Source organism: Pelophylax lessonae, assembly GCF_965119305.1.
Source record: "Pelophylax lessonae genome assembly, chromosome: 2".
In the NCBI taxonomy this organism is placed as follows: domain Eukaryota; kingdom Metazoa; phylum Chordata; class Amphibia; order Anura; family Ranidae; genus Pelophylax; species Pelophylax lessonae.
This window is the reverse complement of record NC_138769.1, coordinates 311,981,121-311,996,763: the sequence shown is the minus strand read 5'-3', so window position 1 is coordinate 311,996,763 and position 15,643 is coordinate 311,981,121. Positions and strand designations below refer to the sequence as shown.

General features: G+C 43.5%; 1 protein-coding gene across 2 annotated transcripts in view; it reads right to left on the bottom strand.

Moving 5' to 3' along the window:
* Positions 1-15,643, bottom strand: part of LOC309546965 (mitogen-activated protein kinase 14) — a 158,335-nt gene that overhangs the window by 108,442 nt on the left and 34,250 nt on the right. For both annotated transcript variants that reach the window (XM_082246728.1, XM_082246729.1), the window contains exon 2: positions 1,046-1,175. In XM_082246728.1, coding sequence (XP_082102854.1) covers positions 1,046-1,175 — 130 coding nt within the window. The remainder of the gene's footprint in view (positions 1-1,045; positions 1,176-15,643) is intronic.

Below are 15,643 nucleotides of genomic sequence, written 5' to 3'. Positions count from 1 at the left end.
CAAAATGTGCTTATGTAATCTTTCAATGGATATTGCAAATTTATTCCAAACTGCGGCTTGCATTTGATGACGTCGTATGACAAAACGCGTAGGGCGTGGTTTGTGTACGTCAGTACGTCACTTCCGGGAACGGTGGTTTGAGCCGGTGGAACGCGGAAGCGGCACTGCGAACACCTTTGAGCTGACAGTGAACTCCCTAAACTGTGAGTGGATGCTAAGTTGGTTTATTTTGCACAACATATGCTACGCAATGGAGGCTTGTCTTTTATTCTAGTGACCAAGAAGTGCCGAGTCACCTGCCCAAAGAGTGCGGTAAGCAGCGGTGTTTTAGGTGGGTCATCCACCGGCGCCATACATTGTTTTTAGCACGGGTCACAACACGTGGCTTTTGGCACTATTAGCACTCGGCACTTTATACATATATGTTTTTATGATAAATTGTGACATTTTATGATATGGTGCACTGAGCACAGCCCATGTTAAAATATTTTTATCAGCACGCAGCACTTTTTGGTTTATGCATCACAAGCACTATATGCACTTTTTTAACAATGTTTGAATTACATTAATTATGGAATTGCACAAGCACAGCATTTAAAGTGGTAGCGCCAGTTCCAACATTTCCTGCACTTTCCTTAATCCACTACCTCAGAGGTAGGTTGGGGGCAGCTTACACCACTAATTTTTTGTCCTATAAAATACTGAAACTCCATAGCGCTGGTATTTAACCCTTTCTGATGCCCAGGAGGTCCCTCGCTGGCATCTTCTACAAGGCTTCTTCTGGGTGCCAGTCTTCGGCGGCCTTGATTGGCTGGTGCAGGATGAGGTCACTCCCATGCGTACAGGGGAGTCACTATTGCATGTCTTCAGCAATAAAGAGCTTGCTCGTTTGCAACAAATAAAGAAAGGTCCTTAATTTCGCTTTAAGCAGTAGTCTGGCTGTTTTGGAGTATACATTAATTAGTGCTGTACTTATGTCGTTTATAAACTTGGGTGATATTACCCAACCCTGGAGAAAATCGGTTTAATTTGTAAGACTACTCACATTTTCATGTTTCATATGCTTTAGCAGACGAAGTTCTCTATAAGTACGCTTAGCATGGATTATGGATTGAAATGGCCGTGACAGTTTTTTCACTGCTACACGCTGTTCTGTTTTTGTGTCAAATGCTGAGCTGTGGAACAGAAGAAAAAAAAAATTACGATCTGTTAAGACGTTTCAGTCCAGCAGAGCTTTGTATTTAACATACTCTCAACATTCCAGAAGATTTTTACTTAAGTATATGCAGCTGTATAAAACTAGGTAACCATGGCGACTATAAATTTGTTGTGCTCACTGGAGCTGTAAGCATCTTATGTTGCAGGCTCTCTTTGTAGAGTTAATTCTTGTTAGCTCTTCCCAGTCACTAGGATATAGCCCTATTGGTTTATTTCTAGCAGTGTACATTCCCTTCCTACAATAAAAAAAAGGTACTGAACATTATGAGCCTTTCATAGGCTTACAGCATTCAATTCTTAACACAACATGGCTACTATACTGGGTAGTACAGACTACAGAAATACAGTCATGTAGAAAAATGAAGTACACCCCTTGGAAACAGTTTACTTTTTAACATATTTGAACAGGCAAATATTACATCTGCTTTTAAACAGTGGATACAGATAAAAGGTTTACGGTAAACACAAGCCTTTTAATTCATTTGATAAGAAAATTGGACGAAAATAAAGCTTTCGGATCTGATGATTAGTACACAGCTTTCAAGAGTCAATCATGACAGTTCATGCAAAAATATCTGAAAGGACAAACACGAACATTTTTCTCAAACGATACCTGAACTACGATTTTCCTGTAATTAGTATTCCTATGAAAAAGAATTGTGTGACCAAGACAATGCATGCTAAGAAACGAAAGAATTAATTACATCACTTCTGAAGTTGTAACCTATTGATTTGCGATATGAGACTTACAAAAAAAAAAAAAAAAAAGGAAGGGAGGAGGATACAGTGTAGCTGTGCATTGTAGCCAATCAGCTTCTATTATCAGCTGGTTCAATTAAAGCGGAAGTAAGCCGCGCTGATTTTTCTTCTTTTAAAAGAAAACCCTGCAAAGTAAAGGCATAATGTACTAGTATGTATCGCAAACTAGCACATTATGAAATACTTACCTTAGAACGAAGCCCTGCACCACCACGCTGTGAGCTCTGACAGATGCTTCCATCTTCATCCAATCTTCCTTCCAGGTTTGCATCCTCCAGCCGTCTGATGGGGCGCACCTCGATGAGGTTATTCCTACGCATGCGAGTAACGGAGCTCTGAAGGGACCGCACTGGTATACCGTCCCTTCAGAGCGCATGCGCCTGTGATGTCATCTGCTGCATTAAATGTAAATATCCCCTGAAGGTTATTATAGGCTTACCTGTAGGTACAAGCCTACAGAATGGGCTTACATCCACTTTAGGCTTGGACGAAAAAACTGGAAGCTTGATAGGTTTCTATGCAACGCTGCACAAGATTTTGCACTTTTCAGTTTTAGTAAATCAACCCCTTTCCTCCGAAGATTTTTTCATGCTTCAGATCATTATCTTATTAAAAGATCCATTTCAAGTTTAACAAACTTTTGAACAGATGGCCTTACTATTTCAGCACTTTTTGATATGACATAGAATTGACTAAAGTTGCTCAGGCACCGATTTCGGTATAGGTGCCGATACAAAGTATTTACACAAGTACGCGTGCAAATGCTTCGATAACAAACCGATACCTTTGCGGTGCAGTTTGAGCACATACAAAATAAATGGGCTCAAAATCGCACTGCAAAGGTTTGCATGCGATTTAAACAGTGATGCAGTGCGATTCCAGTCCGAATCACACGCGGTTTCCACCACCGCTCCTGTGTGAACCTAGGCTTGTTATAGTAACTCCAGACTGAGTTCACACAGGAGCGGTGAGGGAAACCACATGCGAGTTGGACAGCAATCACATCACATTCATGTTTAAACTGCATGTGTATCTTTGCATTGCGATTAGAGTGCATTTTGTATCAGCGAATATTTGAGGCACAAGTATCGGTACTCATACTCTCCATAACGGTTCAATCCTAAAATTGATCGACTTGATGACTGCAAGGTGCCCAGACCCTTAATGTTGGACTTTAGTCAGAAATTTGGTCCTGCTACTTTACTTAAAACTGGCCCCTTTTTGCAGGTATAGCTATGGAAATCATTAAAAATAAGTGTCTACCAGTGATGGCGAAGCTTGGCACCCCAAGAGGTTTTGGAACTACATTTCCCATGATGCTTATGCATTCTGCACTACCAGCACTCTGTAGTTCCAAAACAACTGGGGTGCCAAGGTTTGCCATCACTGGACTCCATACGGTTTTACCCTGCGCTGCACATGCTCAGATGCTCTTTATTTTTAGGGACCATCTGAATTTGAAGAGGCCAATCTGCTGACAGCCTTAACCACTTAAGCCCCGGAAGATTTTACCCCCTTCCTGACCAGGGCCTATTTTGCGATTCGGCACTGCGCGGACAATTGCGCGGTCGTGCGACGCTGTACCCAAACGAATTTGACGTCCTTTATTCCCCATAAACAGAGCTTTCCTTTGGTGGTATTTGATCACCTGTGCGATTTTTTGATCATGCGCTATAAACAAAAACAGAGCTACAATTTAGCAAAAATAACAATATTTTTCACATTATTTTATATGTAATTCCCCCCAAAAAAAAATGTATAAATCAAAATTTTTTTAACATTTTAGGCCAATTTGTTTTCTGCTACATATGTTTGGTTAAAAAAAAAAAAAAAAAATCGCAAAAAAGCGTATTGTGATTGATTTGCGCAAAAGTTATTGCGTTTACAAACTAAGGGAAAGATTTTTGTCATTTTTATTTATTTTTTTTTTTTTTTTTAACGAGTAATGGCGGCGATCTGCGATTTTTTTTTGCGAGGCTGGGGACAGATCGGAGCCTTGACTGACATTTTTGATACTTTTTGGGGTACCAGTGACATTCCTACAGTAATCAGTGCTATACATATGCACTGTTACTGTAAAAATGACACTGGCAGGGAAGGGGTTAACTTTATTTGAGAAGGAGGGGTTAAGTGTGTCCCTAGGGGCGTGATTCTTACTGTAATTGGATGTGGCTTGTGATGTAACAGCACAGATCTATGGTCCTACATAGCAGGACCGTATGATCTGTGCTGTTACACAGGGGAGAATGACAGGCAGCTTTGTTTACATTAGCCGCCTGCCTTTCTCCCGGTGTAACGGGTCCGCCAGTCAGGGGGGGGGGGGGTCTGTGAGCGAGCGGGAGCGTGCCTCCAACGGCGCGCGCTCACTCCCTAGAGCCTCACAGGCTAGCGACGTAGTACTACATCACTTTGCCTGTGTGGGGCTGACCGCCGCAGTAAATAGTCGTGCGGCGGTCGGCAAGTGGTTAAAGCAAAATTAGACCCTCCTATCCTTGTGTGCTGCACATTCAGAGAACATCTTACATTTTTTCAATTAATACAAGGCAACATGAGGCAGAGAGGTGGAATGAATGATGTCACAATCCTCATTTTGCTCAAAGAATGCCCTGTATTCATTTAAAAAGTACAAGACATTCTCTGAAATTAGATGTAATCAAGGTGGACCAAAATGTACAAGTGCACCTCAAAAAATTAGAATATCAAAAAGTTAATTTTAGTAATTCAATTCAAAAAGTGAAATTCATATTACATAAAATGACACGGATTGATATATTTGAAGCAATTATTTCTTTTAATGTTAATGATCGTGGCTTACAGCTAGTGAAAACCCAAAATTCAGTATCTCATAAATCTTTAAAAAAGTTAGATATTGTAGACTCATGGTGTCAAACTCTAAAAAGCTAATTAACTCAAAAACACCTGTAAAGGTTTCCTGAGCCTTTATATGGTCTCAGTCTAGCTCAGTAGGTTACACAATCATGGAGAAGACTGCAGGCTTGACAGTTGTCATTGACACCCTCCACAAGGAGGGTAAGGCACAAAAGGTCATTTCCGAAGAAGCTAGCTTTTCAGAGTGCTGTATCCAAGCATAATAATGGAAAGTTGAGTGGAAGGTAAAAAAAAAGTGTAGTAGAAAAAGGTGCACAGGGATAACTGCAGCCTTGAGAGGATTGTGAAGCAAAGGCCATTCAAGAACTTGGCGAAGATTCACAAGAAGTGGACTACAGCTGGTGTCAGTGCTTCAAGAGCCACCACACAGATGTATCCAGGACATGGGCTACAACTGTCGCATTCCTTGTGTCAAGCCACTCCTGAACTGGAGACAACTTCGGAGGCGTTTTATCTGGGCTAAGGAGAAAAGGACTAGGCTGTTGCTTAGTGGTCAAAAGTCCTTTTTCATCATGCAATTTTGCATTTTATTTGGAAGTCAAGGTCCCAGAGTCTGGAGGAAGAGTGGAGAGGCACAGAATCCAAGTTGCATGAGGTCCAGTGTGAAGTTTCCACAATCAGTGATGATTTGGGGAGCCATGTTATCTGCTGGGGTTGGTCCACTGTTTTATTAATTATTATTATTATACAGGATTTATATAGCACCAACAGTTTACGCAGCGCTTTTCAATACAAAAAATGGGGACAGCACAATTTACAAGACAGTGCAATACAAAAGGAATAGGAGGGCCCTGCTCATGGATTTGACAATCTAAAGATAAAGTCCAAAGACAGGGCGCAGCCCTCTACCAGGAAATTCTAGAGTACTTCATGCTTCCCTCTGCTGACCAGCTTTATGGAGATACCGATTTCATTCTCCAGCAGGACTTGGCACCTGCCCACACTGCAGAAGTACCAATACCTGTTATAATGATCATGGTATCACTGTAAACTCACCTGACCTTAACCACGTAGAGAATCTGTGGGGTATTGTCAAGAGGAAGACGAGACACCAAACCCAACAATGCAGATGAGCTGAAGGCCACAGCTAAAGCAACCTGGCTTCCATAAGACCTCAGCAGTGCCACAGGCTCATCGCCTCCATGCCCTGCCGCATTGATGCAGTCATTTGTGCAAAAGGAGCCACGACTTTTTAAGTATTGAGTGCATACTATACTGTATATGGACATACTTTTCAGTAAGCCAACATTTCTGTATTTAAAATCCTTTTTTAATTGGTCTTCTGTATTATTCCAATTTCCTGAGATCATGAATTTTGGGTTTTCACTAGCTGTAAGCCATAATCATCAAAACTAAAAGAAAAATGCTTGAAATATAATCACTCCATGTGTAATGCATTTATATAAAATATATGGAGTTTCACTTTTTAAATTGAATTACAGAAATAACTTTTTGATGTTATTCTAATTTCTTGAGATGCACCTGTGTTAAAAAATCCATGTTAGACTTAGCGGGAACTTGTTTTCCAGGAGTCTTTCAGGACAGCAACAGAGAGTGGCTTCTCACTTGCCAACAGGAAACACCACTTCCACCAAACTTTAAAAAAGGAGGCTTCTCTCCACAGCTCATCAGTTGTAGTAGAATACCTCCGGCCCAGGATGGAACACAATCATAATATGGTTAACAACAGCAAAAAAAAAAAACAAGGGTGGGCTGCTGCTGTCCTGAAAAACAAGTTACCAGTAAGTCTAACTTGGATTTTCCATTAACGTCTTTCAGGACAGCATCTGAAAGGATAAACAAGACTTACCAACTAGGTAGGGACAACGGCCTGAAGGACCTTTCTGCCAAATGCCTGATCAAAGGCCCAGTCTGTAATGATGGACAAACATTAAATAACTTGACCACAAAGCCGCCTTACAAATTTGATCTGGGGTGGCACCAGCTTTTTCTGCTCATGTAGGGTGGCAAGAGCTCCAGTAGAGTGTGCTCTGATTCCTAGTGGGGGAGACAATTCCATCTGGGAGTAAGCCTCCAAAATAGCCGATTTAAGCCACCAAGCAAATGACCCTGTAGATGCCTGGTGGCCCTTTCTGTTGCCTGAGAAAAGAAACAATGAGTCCGAAGACCTAAAGTTCCTTGTTACTTCCAGGTAACATAATAGAATTCATCTTAAATTTAGATTGTGAAACAGTCACTCCTTATCCCCTGCAGGGTTGGAACAAAAAGTGGTCAGGATAATATCCTGAGACCGGTTTTGACGCTATCTTAGGCAAAAACCCTGGATCCATTTTAAGTATCATTCTATCTGGGTAGATGGACAAGTAGGGTTTAACCACTTGCCTACAGTGCACTTTCACCCCCTTCCTGCCCAGACCGATTTTCAGCTTTCAGCGCTCTCACACTTTGACTGAGAATTACTCAGTCATGCAACACTGTACCCATACAAAAATTGTGTCCTTTTTTTCACACAAATAGCTTTCTTTTGATGGTATTTGATCAATACTGGGTTTTTTATTTTTTGTGCTATAAATAAAAAAAAAAAGACTGAAAATATCGTGAAAACACACATTTTTCTTTGAGAAAAAGGAACTCCATGATACAAAACAAGTTTGCTCAGGGAGATAGAGATTTGGTGGACTTTAAAGGCACATATTAAGTAGGCAAAAGACTACCATAGATATAAAAAACATATATTCTTTTATTTAACCAAAGTTTTTTAAAAAAGAACAAAAGTTCAAAAACACAGAATTATACAATGACATACATATTGTTTGAAATAAGAACATTTATCCTATCTATAGGTCAAAATATTAGATATACAGATATTGTAGTAGTTACACTTTGTGAGTATTAGGATAGTGGTCTGAAGAGGTCGACGCGTTTCGCCTTAGCTTCTTCTGGACCTCAGACGCAAATATACAATTTATCTCTCTCAAAATGCAGAAAACCATGTGATCCGTGGTCATCAGTATCAGTATATCATATTGATCATAGAGTAATAAAAATGGGAAGTGAAGAGGGAGAGAGCCAAGGCCCAAAAAACTGGTGGAGTAGGCCACCTCAATTCCCACACTGGAATCTATCGAGGATTCAGGTCGGGATCAGAGCAATGATATGGAGGCTGCTATTGGTTGTATCACATGAAGGTCTTTGTATCCTTCTGTTTAAACTTAGACCATATTGGGACCCAGTCCCCTTATAGCAGTAGATATAGGTGTCTTGTAACGTTGGATGGAAAAATTCCCCCCAGACTTGTAGTATATCCAATAGTAGAGTATATTCCAGTGTAAAGCAATGATATTATAGAATTTACAGCTGAAATAACTTGTGAATATAATTCCCAGAGATAGAGAAGGTATAGTCATCTGGTTCAAAAGGGGGCGACTGCGCCAAGAGCCTCCATCATCCTGCTCGTATCCCGCCAATTTTTCTTTTGTTTCTTTTGTTTTCTTTGTTTCTGTCATAAAATTTTGCAAATTAGTCATTTTTCTTCACAAATTTTGGCCAAAATTTATACTGCTACTTATCTTTGGTAAAAATAACCCAAGTAAGTGTATATTATTTGGTCTTTGTGAAAGTTATAGAGTCCACAGGTTATGGTGCTAATCATTGAAAAATGATCACACTTGCTCACACCTGATATACTGAAGGCCTATCTCATTTCTTGAGACACTAAAAGGTCAGGAAAGTACAAATACCCCCCAAAATGACCCCTTTTTGGAAAGTAGACATTCCAAGGTATTTAATAAGGGGCATGGTGAGTTTTTTGAAGTTGTAATTTTTTTCCCCACAATGCTTTGCAAAATGAAGATTTTTTTTTTTTATTTTTTTTTTTTTACAAATTGCCGTATTAACAGGTTATTTCTCTCACACAGCACATGTATACTTGCAACTACACCCCAAAACACATTCTACTACTCCTCCTGAGTATGGCGATACCACATGTGTGAGACTTTTTCACAGCCTGGCCACATACAGAGGCCTAACATCCAAGTAGCAGCGTCCGGCATTCTAGGAGCACAAATTACACATATAATTTCCTGACAACCTATCACACTTTTGAAGGCCCTGGAGCACCAGGACAATGGAAACCCCCATAAAATTACCCCATTTTGGAAAGCAAACAGCCCAACGTATAATTTTTGAGGCATAATGAGTCTTTTGAATATGTCATTTTTTTTCCACAAGTTTTTGGAAAATGTGGAAAGAAAATGAACTCATTTTTTTTTACACAAAGCTGTCCATTTATGCAATATTTCGAACACATAGCATGTACATAGCAAAAATTGCACCCCAAAATACATTCTGCTATTCCTCCTGAGTATGGCGATACCACATGTGTAACACTTTTTCACAGCCTGGCCACATACATAGGCCTAACATCCAAGTAGCGCTTTACACAAAGTTGTCCATTTATCCACTTTAAGACTGGGCCTATTTTTGACACTTGGTGTTTACAAGCTAAAATCATTTTTTTTGCTAGAAAACTACTTGGAACCCCCAAACATTATATATTTTTTTTTAGCAGAGACCCTAAAGAATAAAATGGAGATCGTTGCAATATTTTTTATCACACCATATTTGCGCAGCAGTCTTCCAAATGCGATTTTTTGGAAAAAAATTCACTTTTTTAACTAAAAAATAAGAAAACAGTAAATTTAGCCCAATTTTTTTCCATAATGTGAAAGATAATGTTACGCCGAGTAATTAGATACCCAACATGTCATGCTTCAAAATTGCGCATGCTCACAGAATGGTGCCAAACATTGGTACTTAAAAATCCCCATAGGCAACATTTTAAAAATTTCTGCAGGTTACTAGCTTAGAGTTACAGAGGAGGTCTAGGGCTCAAATTATTGCTCTCGCTCTAACGATCGTGGCGATACCTCACATGTATGGTTTGAACACCGTTTACATATGTGGGCGGGACTTGCGTATGCGTTTGCTTCTGCGTGCGAGCTAACGGGGACAGGGCGCTTTAATTTTTTTTTTTTTCCTATTTATTTTATTATTTTTTTATTTTTACACAGTTTAAAAAAAAAATAAAATGTTTTGATCATTTTTATTCCTATTACAAGGAATGTAAACATCCCTTGTAATAGAAATAGGCATGACAGGTCCTCTTTATTGTGAGATCTGGGGTCAAAAAGACCTCACACCTCACAACTACACTAAAAAAAAAAAAAAGAAAAAAAAAAATTGTTGAAAGAGGAAAAAAAAAAAAAGAAAAAAAAAAAAGCGGCCCTTTAAACCGGTTGCTAGGCAACATCTTTTGACGTAGCTCCGGTCCTCCAAGACCATAGAGTCGAGTGAGGGTCATCTTGCCCTCACTCGACTTCCTGTCTCTGAGGATCCGGGACCGGATAGTTTTCCCCGCTGCCGGCGGGTCCGGTAAGCTGGGAAAACGTTTGGGACGCGGCAGGAGGGGGGGGACCTCTTCCCCTGCACCGTAAGGGTAATTCCGCGGCGAATCCGCCACTGGGACCACCCTTATCTGAAAGCCGACCGCCCACCGTTTCAAAAAATACCGGGGTTATGGGGGCTATCTGCTGCCATAACCCCAGTATTTAGCTTTTAATGGTCGACGCATATAGTCGTTAGGCGGTCAGTAAGTGATTGCATGTATATGGCAAACAGGTGACGATGACTGACGGGGTGACAGGTGACGATGACTGACGGGGTGACAGGTGACGATGACCGACGGGGTGACAGGTGACGATGACCGACGGGGTGACAGGTGACGATGACCGACGGGGTGACAGGTGACGATGACCGACGGGGTGACAGGTGACGATGACCGACGGGGTGACAGGTGACGATGACCGACGGGGTGACAGGTGACGATGACCGACGGGGTGACAGGTGACGATGACCGACGGGGTGACAGGTGACGATGACCGACGGGGTGACAGGTGACGATGACCGACGGGGTGACAGGTGACGATGACCGACGGGGTGACAGGTGACGATGACCGACGGGGTGACAGGTGACGATGACCGACGGGGTGACAGGTGACGATGACCGACGGGGTGACAGGTGACGATGACCGACGGGGTGACAGGTGACAATGACCGACGGGGTGACAGGTGACAATGACCGACGGGGTGACAGGTGACAATGACCGACGGGGTGACAGGTGACGGTGATTGATAGGGTGACAGGTGACGGTGATTGGTGGGGGTGACAGGTGACGGTGATTGGTGGGGGTGACAGGTGACGGGCGATGGTCACTGATGGGTGACAGGCGATGGTGCACGGCGGTACTCTCTGGTGACCGGTGAACTTTAGGCTATGTCCACATGTGAGCGTAGCGATCGCGGGCAGAATCACTGCGATTCTGCCCGTGATCCAGAAATCATTGCAAATCGCTGGACGCCTGTGCGTTGCCCGTGATTTGCAATAGCACCGCAAATGCTGTGCGATGTTGCTGCGATTTCCGCCTGCCGAATCGCGGTAACATCGCGCAAACAACGCATGACGCCCCAAAGAAGCTCTTGTACCTTTTTTGGGCGTCATGCGTTGTTTGCGCGATGTTACCGCGATTCGGCAGGCGGAAATGGCGGCAACATCGCACAGCGTTTGGGGTGCTATTGCAAATCACGGGCAACGCACAGGCGTCCCGCGATTTGCAATGATTTCCGTATCACGGGCAGAATCGCCCGCGATCGCTGCGCTCACATGTGAACGTTATGGGTGTCAATTTCTGGGCACTGATGAGGTGACTGTTGGGTGACAGGTGACATTGGGGGGGGGGCTAAGGACTGTGTGGGGACATTTATTTCTGTGCTTTTACATTGTGACAAGGTGTACAGAGCAGTACCTCACTATTTCTAGCTCTGCTGTCCTCACACTGGAAACTATGTGAGGAGAGAAGAGCTAGTAACAGTCAGTTACTGCTCTGTATTTACATTTTGTGATCGGCTGTGAATGGATTCACAGCCGATCACATAGTAAACAGTCACTGTCAGTGACTGTTTACTACTGCCGGTGACAGCTGTGTTCCTACGGAACACAGTGCCACCGACATGACCGCGCTGCACGCTCCCGATCGCGCATGCGCGGTCATCTCCCGGGCGCCTCCATTGTGATCGGCTGTGTCATTGGAACACAGCCGATCACGTGGGAAACAGCCACGCCCGTTGGCTGTTTCCCCCCTGCCGGTGACGGGGGGTGTCCCGGGGACACCCCGACACCGGCAGTGCAGGGCGGCGCGCACGCGATCGCGCGCCTGCCCTGCTTAAAGTGCCGCCGTTATATGACGGCGGCCCAGGATAAGGGTCGCTCCGCTCCGCCGTCATATGACGGCGGGCGGTAAGCGGTTAAACAGATAGCGTGTGCAGTTCACTGATTCTTCTTGCGGATGTAATCACAACTAAAAATACCGTCTTGAGGGAAAGATTCCTCAAAGAAATTGATTCTAGAAGGTTGAAAAGGCTCCTTTGTAAAGTCTTGTAGAACCACTGACAAATCCCACTTAAGAAAATGTTTAGCAGGAGCTGGTCTGGAACGAGTAAGTGCTCTAAAAAAATCTTGCGACCAAGGCTTCTGAAAACATTTGTCTCTCTAGGAATACTCCTAAGGTGGCCACTTACTTGCACCTTAAGAGTACTCACTGCCATACCTTTGTCTGCACCATTCTGTAAGAATTCCAACACTGACACAATATCTTCCAAGGTTTCTTGTTGAATGACACCAGGCATTGTAGACTTTCCAAACCTTAGTGTAAATTAGTGATCGTCCGATATCGTTTTTTTAATGCTGATACCGATATTTTGGTCATCGGATATCAGCCGATATTTTCATGTGGACATGTAAAAAAAAAAAAAAAAAATTTTTTCTAAAAAGGTACTCCTTGTGGAGGGATATGGGGGTCTAAGAGACCCCAAACCCCTCCTTGGCACCGAAAAGCATTCAAGACACCAAGTTTGGCTGTTTTGAATGCGGTCAGTTTTTTTAATACGGCGCTGAGTACCCGGACATCACTTCCGGGTTTTTTACATGAAGACCCGGGTCTTTTCTTCGGCGGCGGTAGGATGCCCAGGTCTCCTGGTGGGACGGGAGACCCGGGCGAGCCGCGGAAGGCGTTGGGGGTCCTCCCCTCCTGCTCCTTGTAATGACAGCCGAGCAGCTTCTCAGCCGCATCGGTAGTCATTACAAGTCAGCCGACCGTCGGCTATGGACACCGGTACCAGGGTGATGTCTCTAGCTACAGGCATCACCACGGTACAAGCACTTTCCCTAAAAATCAGCAATATCGGTAACCTCAGGGGCCGATTCCGATATATCAGAAAGTGCATGTCGGCCCCCGATATATTGGTGTTGCCGCTAATCGGTCGATCCCTAGTGTAAATAGCTCTAGTTACTTTCTTCCTACTAGAAAGCAAAGTGGTTACTAGAGGTTGTGACAATCCCTTACTCTTTAATAGCTGCTTCTCAGATACCAGGCGGTGAGGCTTAGTTTGGCTACATCGCAACTTAGTGGGAAAAAAGGAGAGCCTCCAGCAAATGTTTATCAACATTGTTAGAGCGGTAGTATACCGATTTTTAGGACTTTTACCTACAGGTAAGCCTATAATAAGTCTTACCTGTAGGTACAATTAATATCTCCTAAACCTGCACGGTTTAGGAGATATTTGCACTGCATGCAGCCGCTTACGCTAGCGGCGCATGCACTCTGAAGGTCCGGCGGACCTTCAGAGTTCCTTGCCGGGAAGTTGCCGCAAAGTTAATCCCCCGCGCGCATGCGCGGGATGACGTCACCGCGGCTCAAGCCACTCACAGCGCCGGAGCCACCGAACCCGGAAGAGATGCATACTAGCTCATTATATCTTTGTCTTGCGGGGTTTTTTTTCTTCTTTTTTTTTTTTTTTTTTGACTATACTACAGCTTTAAGGCTGCTAGAGAAATATAAACACAATGCATCATTTTGTTCTTTTAGATCAAAGGAATAAACTTCAGTCTGTAAGTGAGGGCACTTTAACCTCTTAAAAGACTAAACCTATTTCTGACACTTGTTGCTTACAAGTTAAAAAATCTGTATTTTTTGTGAGAAAAGAACCCATATTTTTTATATATATATATATATATATATATATATATATATATATATATATATATATATAACATTTTAGCAGAGACCCTAGAGAATAAAATGGTGATTGTTGCAATCTTTTGTCACACTATATTTGCACAGTTTTTTGGAAAATGATACACTTTAAAATAAAAAAATAAATAAAAAAATAAATAAAAAAAAAAAAAAAAACAGTAAAGTTAGCCCAGTTTTTTTGTATAACGTAAAAGATGATTTTTATTCGAAGAAAAAAAAAAAATCTTGATTCTCATTTTATCCAGAATCGTGCAGCTCTAAATGAAGGGCATTTCTTTTTAACCGCCAGGTCAGAGCTCTTACTTAGCCTGCCATAACCAGAGAAAAAAAAAAAAAAAAACAGGCCAAACCATCCCAATGAGTCAACCTATTTCCCATCAGGGTCACCACAGGTGCACATGGAGCATAAACAAAACTCCATGTGCCCAGACAGGCCCGAACCACCAGGAGGAAAAGAGAAGGAGCGAGAGAGACCCCACAGTAATCAGGGAAAGATTACAAATCAACCTCTTACCTGGGCCTTGCTGGTGCCTTTCCCACTTGCTGCCGCGACCGTGCTCTCCATAGCGGTGTGGCAGCGTCCACATGTGGCTAGGAACACCGGTTCCGGACTCCAATAGCGCCGTTGTGAAGAACCAAAAATAGGCACCAGATGCGCTCCACCCTTATCCCCATATGCTTCTTCCAGCGTAAGTGACGCAGCACACCTGCTCTTTAAAAGCCACCCCTCGCCGGATACCTTACTTTGGGCCGGGCGAGTCTGCACTCAGATACTAAAAAAATGGAAGCGGCACCTGTGCATCTAGGGGCCAGAAAAAAAATAATGTACACCACTGGCCTCAGGAGCGGTGACCATGGGCAGTACAGGCTCTACCCGGGCACCGAAGAGGGAGAAAGAGCCCATTCAACAGCCAGTGAAGCAGGAAGCCTGGTCTCTCAGGACAGCACTCAAGAGCTCGTGACTCCCCAACTAGGTGTTCCTCGACCGGAAGAAACACAAACTGATGAGCTGTGGGGAGAAGCCTCCTTTTAGGCTCCATGTACACCGGACGTTAGAAAAAACATCCTGCAAAGCTATTTCTGATGCCGGGAAAAAGCAGCTGTTAAACGTGCTTTCAGTAGCTTTTTCCATTTGCGTTATTGCACGTTTGGCCACGTTGCTTTTAGCAGCGTTTTTCTGCCTCCATTCAAAATCAATGGTTCCCTATGGGAGCCTATTGATTTGAATGGAAGTCGCACCGCAAGTCGGATCCGACTTGCGGCGCGACCTGCACTGTGAGAATCTTGAGGGGGAACTCCACGCCAAAATGGGGAAAAAAACTGCTACCATTCACCACACTACCTTTTATGTGGTGAATGAGTAGGGGTACAGTGTACCCCATACCCATTCACATAGGGAGGGGGTCCGGGATCCGGGGGGCCCCCTTGTTAAAGGGGGCTTCCAGATTCCGATGAGCCCCCTGCCCGCAGACCCCCACAACCACCGGCCAGGGTTGTGGGGATGAGGCCCTTGTCCTCATCAACATGGGGGCAAGGTGCTTTGAGGTGGGGGTGCAGAGCACCCCCTGCCCCAAAGCACCAACACCCCCCATGTTGAGGGCATGTGGCCTGGTGTGGTCCAGGGGGGGTGGGACCGCTCGCTCGTCCCCTCTCCTTTCCTGGCCTGC